Raw genomic sequence first — 11,303 nt, 5'->3', positions numbered from 1 at the left:
GCATTAATAATATCATTAATAAGTTATGTGCAGTGGAGATTGAGCTCATTCGAAAATCAGGGTACCAAGACTTTGGATCTCAAGAACAATGACCAAATGTATGTGGGTTCATGAAGAACTTTAGTTTATGGAGAGGTGAGGAGACTGAAGTAGTGAGGGAGGGTGATGATCCTACAACCAAGATTGTGGAAAAGCACTTGTGGACTTATGGAGATTTTCCCTATGTTTTAGGGTATTATGCTGTTGGTGACCCTGTTACGTTGTGCCTTGAGAAAATCGCATGAGAGGATCATAAGGATTGATCTTGTATCAATGAATCTGTCAACTCCTGCTCAGAGGTTGAAAGCTCTGGTCCCTTGCTGGCGTGTATCCAGGATTTTGCCATTGCTTGCAGACTCTTGTCATGGGCAGAAATCTAACTGTATTTATAGTGACTATCAAAGATTGGATAGAGGAAGTGGGAAGATTATTGAGATAATGCCAACTCATGTTAAAAAAATATTTCCTAATAGAAGGAAATGGGCCACTGTCAAGGAAATCTATGATTTTCTAGACAATAGAATTCCCCATGTTGAATACATCCATAAATCTATAGAACAAGAGTTAGCATTGGTGTTCAAGCCAAGGGGTTGTGCAACCAAACCTTCGATTGTGGAACAGCTTGTGGAAGCTCTGAAATTTGTGACCAAGGCACTGGTGTCTTTGCACACCCTTTCATTTATGCACAGGGATCTCAAGTGGGATAACATGATGAAGAACATTGAATCATATGAGTGGTTTATAATAGACTTTGAGGATGCAATTGGTGCACCTCAGATTTACCCTCATAATCTTGGTGGCTTGAACCATGCTCTTGAGATGTCTAGGGGTGTTCATGGGGTTAAAGTTGATATGTGGAGTATTGGACACTCTATCAGGACAAGTGGTCTGAATGTGTTTGAGATGTTGAGGAATGTACAGAATATATGCTTGCAACAACACCCAGATCATAGGCCTTCTGTTGTATATTTCTATCATCAGCTTCTTCAGTTACTGTCTTCCCTACCTAATTACTGAGATTAGACATTGCCAACCATGGTCAATTCTCATTCCTATGTATCCCATTATTAATATTCATAGGATCCTGAATCACATAATTAGTGAATGTTGTATTATCAAAAGACTTGATATATCTAATGAAGAACTTATTTCAGATTGTACACGACGAAGACACCCCTTCCTAGAATGTCATTAGTTCACAATGGCGATCTCATGTAAACGGGCTACACTATTCGTAACATTAAACTGTGTATCATATCCTTAACACTCGATTCTAATGGAAATAAGAATATTTCCATGTTGTTCCCTGATAGGTGGATTTTTTAAAATGGGTGTTCTGATTTGTAGCTTTGATATAATTCAACTTTTAATTCAATGAACTGCATGTTTATTCTGTGAAAATACAAATGATGTGTTTCAGAGTTTGGTGTACGCCAGGCTAGAGAAATTGGAACAACATCTCTCTGCCTTTCTTTCATTCAAATAAATTATATGTAAAGAAAGCTTTATTTTTTTATGGTTTATGGTGAATGGCATATGATATTTAATGCTCAACGTATCAAACGGTAATGAATGTTAAACACCCTTTAGTGAAATTCAAAGTACAAAAAATAATTAAGGAGTCAATAATACCCAAGTGCAATTTACCCATGTAGAAGGCCCCACACAGTTGGATATTATATAATAGCTAAAAAAAATAATACCCTGAATGACTTGAATACAAACATCCCATGTAAGACTAGTGATAGAACAACCTGGAGTGCACCAGGACATTTTCAATTCATTTGGGGACCGATTTCTAGAGTCTCATGAAAAAAAAATATGTTTTGCAGTTGAAACCAAAAGAGAGTAGCTCAATGCACCCTATGAAAATTTCACTTTGTTTTCCATTTTTCTACATTATATCATATAGACATGTTATGCTTAATTGAAAAAATGATTCATCACCACGACAACAACAAAATCTCATTGTTCAATCCACTCCAAACTTATTTCATCAACTACATAGGTTTACACACACATGCATCTTATGATAGAAGAGAAAAAGGCTTTGCTAGGTACTGGAAAATTGGAAAAAGTAGAAGGAAAAAATAAATCTAGAGCTACAACTTCGCTATATAAGTGGGGAAACGGAAAACAAAAGTGATACACGAAATCTGGTTCTTCCTCAATGTGAATGAAACTATGAAATTACAAATACGTAATGTAGGAATACTCTGCTTGTCATCCGGAATCCAACTTAAACTCTATCCACTAATTCCTCCAAGAAAGCTTTCCAGCAACTAATAAAAAAATTAATGTAAGAATAAGCCAACTATCAACAACCATATAGGTAAGGCAGGTCTACCCTTCCCTAAGGGTAGGTGCCGAATAGAATTGCGAGCTTTTGCCATTAAGTCTAGCAACCTTGTTAGATCCTTTGGGGGAAGTGACTAGGCCGAGAGTACCCCAGGTGACCAGGCCACTATGACCTTATCATAAACGTGCAGATTGTAATTGAGACCAAAAGGGATTTAGGAGTGCGGCATACTACATTGAGAGAGCCTCAGGTCACCAGGTCATTATGAACCTAATCGTAAACAGGTAGATTGTAACTGATCAAGAACTATCACACAAAATATTACATTTGTTGAACCCTGAGCTTTATCAACTCACGCCAAAACAATAAATGGATATGGAAAAAACCTGCAATAACTAATTTGAGGATGTTCTAGTTTCAATTTTTCCTTGAAACAATTTCACCGACATTATTGGAAAAACAACATATGTAAACCAATCAAAATGTCCATATTCAAAAGACTAAAAGAATATGAAGATGAAGTGTGGGTTTAGTGAAAAAAACGCTCTTTTCCTCAAACCCGCTCTTAAGGGCTGTAATAAATCATTCTCAAGCATCCCACGACAAGCAAAAATTCAATCAATCCACAGATGCGCCAATAAATCAAAAAAATAATACATAGAGAAGGGAATGAGAAAAAGGTTTTCAAAAAAGATAAGAAAATAACCAATTTAAAAATAAATAAAATAAAAGAACACAAAAAGGAAGTTTTCAGAGTGCATGAGAACTTACCCTCTCAAGCTCATCCTGGATTTCCTGTAGCTTTTCAATGGAGAGAACGAGCTCATCGTCTATGTGCTCTTCCTATTCCCCTTTTGATCTCTTGGAGTTGTCCATCCTGCCCAGTCCTTCTAACCCAAAAGTCCTAAAAATCTGACAGAGTCGAAGGCACAGGAAGTGTGGTGGAGAGGGAATGGTCCTAACATTCATCATTACCTCCAGAAATGTTGCATGCTCCATCATGCCATCCTCAATGAAGAAAACTTTCAAAGCTTAAAATTTAAATCCTAGCATTCATTATTACCTCCAGAAATGTTGCACACTCCATCCTACCATCCTCAGTGAAGAAAACTTCAAATGGAATATTATCATTAAAATACCAAACAAGCTGTTGATTATTTATTACTTCCACCTACAGAAGAGCATTTGCCAGTCCAGGAGATATGTTTTGAAACAATACCATTGGCAACAGTGTGTGTGCTGAGCTACCAGGTTGCAATGGTGGCACCTAATTTACCAGGAACAAAACTTAGAAAAAGGACTCAAAATAGATGTGCATCTACATCCTATTAAACTAGAAATATTTACAACAAATAGAACTAAAATCTCAACTATTTTCACATTTTATGAATTGCACCTGTAGAGGTCCAGCAGCTGTAAGACCAAAAGAGTTATTCTAAAACTTCAAGTTGTAAAAAATTTGACCATTGCACCATATAAGTTGCCCATTGATCTGAAGGCCTTGACATACTAATGATGCATGTAAAACAGGCAATGGAGGCCTACACAAAGCATTAACAAAATATCATAAGTTGCTTTAATCAGGTTGACACTTATCATAGTAAATACAATTCACATATAACAACAATAAAGCCAATTTTTTCCATTTGTTCTTTAGAAAATGAAATGAAATTGACTCTCTAATACCCAACCAGAGCCTACTGCTCACTAATCTCTAGGGACAAGTGCATTGCCTAAGCCTATCAAATAACCAAGCAGATCTAGGAGAGGAGGTGGAGTTGTTGCTATGGGTACTTATTTTGATTGAAAATTGGGACCTTTGGTAGGGGAAACATTGATTTCTGTCTCAGTGGTTGATAAGTATTCATATGGAAGGTAATAATTTACTTGCAAGTTTGGAGCTAACAAGGTACACTGGGAGGTAACAAGGTACAAGGTACATATGGATAGGCATATGGGAGGTAACATGTACAAGCATAAAAAGTGCTTACAAAAATATATGTGCGCTTTGACTTCTTAGCAACATCAAGGAAAGACTTAATTTCAAAAATAAATTCTTTAATGATCTTTATACCCATTACTTACCACTTCAGATAGAAGTGTTAAGCATGAAAACTGCCAAAAAAACATATTATTATTAGACATATTGGAAGAAAACTCCTTGAACTAAGCATAAAATATAATACTTTTACTAGAAAAACCTATACAAATGAAAACATCTCAAATAGTGATAGATGAACTTAAGCCTTTTTATTGAAATAACTTACCACTTCTCTCGTATCCATTTTAGAATTGAAACTAAATCCCAAAACTTAAAAGACTAGCCATTCTTGAACTTCTTTCCTTCTCATTCTCCATCTCAAAATGGTGAGCCCCATGCTTGTGATCATTGGGTATAATAGAAATGGCATCCAATAGTCCAGACGATGCCATCAGTTGCAAATCCTTCTATGCTAAGTCTTTATTGTAGCTTTTCTAGAGGATATAGAGCTTGTACCATGCATAAGAGCGATACAAATGACTTTCTAATATCTAAAATATCTTTGTTAACTTTGAATAGCGGATTTTCATCATTTGAGGTTTAGGAATCTTCTTGACCATAGACAAGGTCATGAATATCTTCTATATAGTGAAAAGCTTCCTACATATCATATGCCATCTGTCATAAGAAATAGTATAGGGAAAAAGTATATTAAAAATAAAAATAATTTAGCTCACAGATTCTACAGTAGTTTCATGAAATTTCATTCAACCCAAAGCTTCCTATGCAATAAGGTATTCTCAAATAATTAATTCCTACAAGATCAAACTATATCAACCTTCCCATCTTGACAAATATAATCCTATATCTAATTCAATGGATAACATTTTATATTTCTGGCCCACATTCAATAATGATACCTTCTTAAAGGTGTGCCAAAAATCTACTCAAAATGACATTATAACTATTTACATCATGGGCAATATGGGTAAACTCCCAACCAAAGATAAATGGTTTCTAGAATATGATTTTGCTACAGACTTCCCTCATCCCATTTTATAATGGCATCCAATAATCCAGATGATGCCATCAATTGCAAATCATTGTATGCTAAGTATTTATTGTAGTTTTTCTGGAGGATATAGATCTTGTACCATGCATAAGCATGATACAAATGACTCTCTAATATCCAAAATATCTTTGTTAGCTTTGAATTGCAGATTGTCATCATTTGAGGTTTAGGAATCTTCTTGACCATACACAAGGCCATGAATATCTTCTATAGAGTGGAAATATTCCTACATATCATATGCCATCCGTCATAAGAAATAATATAGGGCAAAAATATATTAAAATAAAAAAATTAGCTCACAGATTCTACAATAGGTTCATGAAATTTCATTCAACCCAAAGCTTCCTCTATAATAGGGAATTCTCCAATAATTAATTCCTACAAGCTCAAACTATATCAACCTTCCCATCTAGACAAATATAATCCTATATCTAATTCAATGGATAATATTTTAGATTTCTAACCCCCATTCGATAATGATACATTCTTAAAGGTGTGCCAAAAATCTACTCAACATGACATTATAACTATATACATCATGGACAATATGGATAAACTCCCAACCAAAGATAAATATGTTGTGCCTTTTTCCTAGAAGAATTTATTAGCATACCCTTTGTAGTTTAGAGAAGATCCTTTGGATAGTGGGATACGATCTTTAGCTCTTGCGAGGGTATCCAAAAATCACCCTTGGACAATTGACTACTAGCATCTTTACAACAGTTTTTGCTCACTGACTTGATATTTGTCTCAGGGGAGTTTTCCTTGAGGGTCTTTTGCGCAACACTTTGCCTTAAGGTAAAAGTGTGTATACATTGTTGTATGTAATCTTGATCTTCCATATTATCAATACAAGAAGATACAGATCCACCAGTTGAATATGCAATAACTGTGAAATCAGACAACTCAAATTGTTCACATTTTGTGTTTTCATCGAAGTTGGCTGATGTTGCATGTTCTTCATCAAAATTTGTCCATATTTGTCCATGCTGCTATATTTTATTTTTCTACAGTACAACCTTCATCCACACTGCCCCCTAAATGAGATTTATCCTCATTCATTTCTTCAACCTTATCCTCATTATACATCATACTGGACAATCATCATTATAGTATAGAATAACCTCTAGATATTATTAGTGAATAGTTAGAGTTAATGGGTTCTCATGTAACAATTCCCAATACCAATGGAGCAACATATAATTTGAATCACTCAAGTAATGAATCTCAATTTAAAAACAATATAATATAATAACATTCTACCATAAATACACATCAATAATGCTCTGCCTTGTAGATTTCAACACCCATGTATTCAATGGATTTATGGGAATGAAGCGAAATTGGAAAGCCAATGATCTCCTACAGTTATGCATGGCCTCTTAGACAACCAAGATTGATCTCAAACTCACCCCAACAAATGAAAATAACGCTCAAGGGAGAGGGAAACGACTCTGGTAAGTAGAAATCCACCCAAGAACGCTTAAGAACACTCCAGGTAAGGAGAGAGAAATTATTAGCATTCGTATAGAAACTAGATTAGTAACTCCTTGAGGAAATGCAATAGCTCCAGAATCGTGGCAGTTGATCTCTAAATAAGCAAGAAAGTGGATTATGAGTAACTCAGAGCTATTATGCTTCATAAAGCATCACGGAATAAAGAGTTTTTGAATGATGCTAATATAAATTCAATGGAGAGTTATTTATTTCAGCCACGAGCACAAAGATAGGGAGCACATATACTATAACTAAGGACTAAGAATGATGATAACTCATACACCATAAATTTATTATATCTTAGCAACATATATTAGATGAGAGCCTAGCACATTGCCTTCATTGTCAAAAGAGAGATGTCAATGTGAAAATTAACCCTCGGTCCATGTGAGAATATTGTAGCATAACTGCTATGGGAAAATGAAGGAATTGGTCATGGCAGTTAAACACTAAATTGAGCTAGTTTCAGTGTTGTCCAATTAGGGTTATTGCATCTTGTCACAGGCAAAGATTGTAGGACATTTCAACATTACAAAGGCAACAATCCAGGCACAGTCACTCTTTGTTTAGCTAATTCAAAGCTCATGGAGAATGATATCTAGGCGTTTTAGCCTATATTCAACCTCTTTTGGCTAGTAACCAGGAAAGTGAAAAAGCTCAAAGTTTGTAATCCAACGGGAGAAGAAAAATCGAGGATAAAAATAATTCTACAACACTTGAAGAAACCGAAGTCTATGACTAAGCCGAATCTCAATATAAAGTTATCTATTTGCAGCAAGATCAAAATATTTGTGGTAAAGAGTCAAGGGTTTGTTGTAGTAGCCGAAGATTAGTAATAGAAGGCAAAGAGTCTGTAATTGGAAGCAAAAGTATTATTATAACAGACTAAACCTCCAATAAGGACAGAAATTTGGAAGCTACTTCTAACTTTGACTAGGCAGAGATTCAACTATCAACCTTGACTTAAAGAGGAGGACTAACTTGGATGTTGTCTTTGGTCTTGTGTTGGATATCTCATTTTGATTTATTTCAATAATAGGAGGATTGTTGGGTTTCCCTAGCTGAGGGGTTTTTCCTTGGCTTGAAAAAGCTTGAAGTCTGTAATCCAACAAGAGAAGAAAAACCGAGGATAAAAATAAGTCTACAACAGTTGAAGAAACTGAAGTCTGTGACTAAGTTGAATCTCAATCTAAAACTATCTATCTGCAGTAGGAGCCGAAGATCTATGGTAACGAGCCGAAGGTTTTCTATAGTACCCGAAGGTTAGTAATAGAAGGCAAATAGTTTGTAATTGGAAGTCAACATATTATAATAAGAGACTAAATCTGCAATAAGGATAGAAATTTGGAAGTTACTTCTGAGTTTAACTAGGCAGAGATTCAACTATTGACCTTGACTTAAGGAGGAGGGCTAACTTGGAGGGAGTCTTTGGTCTTGTGTTGGATATCTCATTTTGAATAAATTCAGTAAGAGGAGGATTATTGGGTTTTCCCCTGTTGAGAGGTTTTTCCCTGGCTTGAAAGCCTAAATCTCTTTGTCTCGTACTTCTTTGTGTTCTTGGAAGAGCAATTTGTGTAATTACTTGATGAAAAATAAATATTAACTAACAAAGAAAAGAATATTAATTATCACAAATAATTAACAAGTAAGGAAATATACTTTACCTTTGATTTTCTAACATAGGGTGTTATCTGTTTTTCTAGGGTGCCAAAACTATCTTGTAGAGCTATTTTTTTATCTATTGCCTAAAGAAAAAAACAGAAATTTTAATAAAGAATGTGCCCTTCTTTGATTTATAATGTATTAACTTGAAAGGTGAAACTGCTACCTAACAAGGATAAAATGCACACTTCTGAAATGGATAGATTAGGAATTATTTTCTCAGGAAGCTTAATATACTTGGCTTAACATGCCCGCATGATGTCTAAACTTTTATGAAACACTTGACAGTAATAGTTCAAATCACTTTAATAATTTTCCAGAAAGAGTCCCTCATTTTAAAATTCTCTCACTCTCTCTCTTTATATATAGCAACACATTCGATAGCACAAGAAGTGCTTACCTGTACTAAAAAATATTGACTTTGAAAATCATTTTGGATTTCATTTCTAACTCAAATCTTTAGGAGGATGAGCTTCAAATGACATCCAAGCATCACAAACTAACGAATTCATCAGAAAAGTTTAGATGAAGTAAAATGGGGTATAAAACTACTAAAAGATGAGATAACATTAACAAATTTTTGGTCACTGCAGTTCACCTGCTCTTTGATCTGCCTTGATATCAGGACCAAGGCAAATAGTGCCTGCAAAAGAAGGAACTGTAACTTTGGAAGATAGTGAATATGTATACAGTTCATGAAAAATTATATATACATAAGGGCATTCTATGTCCAGAGGCTTGGGTGAAAAGCTACAAAATCCTTTGACACTGACAAGATCCATGTATTTCTTCTCAGAAATATACATCCAAAATGTCAGAGTAGAGCTTGTCATGATGATTTCATGATTTACCAAGGCATGTCATATCTCTTGATTTGGAAACAAAATGTATAGAATGTGAACTCTGTGTCACTTGAAAACTAAGGCATGCCACCTCATTCAATAAAATTTACTATTAACAAAACAAGAAACCTATGCCATGTTTAAGTATTCAATTGTAGTCTGCAGATAATCAGTTTCAACAGCTTCTCCAACTGGCTATTAATTGGACAGATCAGAAATAGTAGGGACATCTAAAAATTAAATATCTAAGTCAAAAACAATGGTAGATATGTTTGTGAGGAGAACCTCTCAAAATTGATTTTAGCCGATCTTGGAGACTGTGAATTAGATGAACACTTAAGCAACTGAGATTTTTTCCTAATTGCTTTCAATCAACATAATTTCAATCTAATCATATGTGAAAGACAATACATCATCTTGCATTGGTGTCTAGTAAGTAAATCAAGTCAAGATGGTGCAAACAGAGTGTTGGCTTCACAAACACAATGGATTCTTGAGAAGAGTAACTCATAGAAAAGAATGAAATGTTTTGCAAAGAAGCAAATATATTTAGAATTCATAGAGGATGTTGAAGGTTATTAGATGCAATTCATGAATTATTGATGGCCAACTTGCTACTGTATCAAAATGATGCAATCATATTGAATGAATGTATGCCACCTACTTTAGTGTCATGTAGAGTGAGGTTACTATGCAACTTGCATAATATCCAGTGAAAAAGAAAAATTAAGAAAGCTATTACAATACAATCTATGAAAAGAAAAGGCATCTTATATATCGAAAAAAGTTATTGCTAAAACAAATTGACGAGAAGCAAAACTACATAAAAAAATCGCCTTTTATTTGTATACCTCTAAGAGCAGGAGAAGCCCCAACACAAAGCTGATAAAATATATGAAAAGATCATTCGTCTTGTAACCATTGCATTACTCTTGATTGTACAATACAAATTGGTAGTTTATCGCATTGTAGCTTCTAGAACATACAATATCATATCAAATAAATTTGACCAAACTCAAATAATAAGATCATGTTCTCCTCAGCTTTTTGAGCAAACCTGTAGAGTAGAAAAAAGGACTATGTTAAATCATAGTTCACACATTAGGGTATAATCCCACTAAATGACCTCTCTTCAATATCCCAGTATCTAACACACACCTATTTCAAATTAAATAGTGCAAAAAGGAATGGTGAAGTTAGTTACAGAGATGTAAAACAATCAAAAATAAAAAATAAGCTTAAGCTTTTCTCACATGTTTGAGTATGTGCACCACAAATTTTGCCAGTGTCGTTAAAATGCATGTCAATTAAATTGCCCTGCATATAATTTCACACAATATCCTTAAAATTTTGCAATTCTTTATCTGGTATTTACATGTTTAGAAACATAATGACTTCTATACAAACATGTTTGTCTATCCAGAATCACAAATATTCAGTCAGACACAATTGCAATGGAAAACTCACAAGTATCGCAATTCTATCTCACATGTACTGAAATTGTTTAAATATTAGAACTAAAAGGATTACCAATTACAAATCTACTAGAGTTGTCATTTTTTAGCACCTTTGCATTACAAAATGACTCCAGAATAGGATTTTCCTACAATATTTTATCACCTACTCCAGTCACATCCTTGTGCTTCCAGGTATTGCATTGCAATTTTTGTAGTTTATGTTTTGGCTGCGCCACTTTCACCACTAAAATACAATTTTGAATCAATAAAAAAAACCTCTTTATCCTCTAGCACAACCTATCAAACAGAAAAATTAAAATCCCATCATACAGATGAAAAAGGAAGTAATCATATTATCATGAAAAATATTTTCATCTACTTCACATGATTATCTATCTGGAAACTTCTGGAAAATGTTGTTAGAGGTAATAGATCAATAGATTTGATTTATGTC

At 34.3% G+C, this 11,303-nt stretch overlaps 1 protein-coding gene across 1 annotated transcript; it reads left to right on the top strand.

The window, feature by feature from the left end:
* Window positions 1-312: 312 nt before the first annotated feature.
* Window positions 313-1,056, top strand: LOC149248485 (crinkler effector protein 8-like). Its single transcript, XM_089450190.1, has one exon. It carries the CDS (start codon window positions 313-315, stop codon window positions 1,054-1,056), a length of 744 nt encoding a protein of 247 aa, XP_089306316.1.
* Window positions 1,057-11,303: the final 10,247 nt, after the last annotated feature.

This window comes from Pinus tabuliformis, chromosome 7 (assembly GCF_031772625.1).
Source record: "Pinus tabuliformis cultivar Carrire ecotype Pingquan chromosome 7, CPIR1, whole genome shotgun sequence".
NCBI lineage: Eukaryota > Viridiplantae > Streptophyta > Pinopsida > Pinales > Pinaceae > Pinus > Pinus tabuliformis.
Note: the sequence above shows the minus strand (reverse complement) of the source record. Positions and strands in the feature narration are given on the sequence as shown.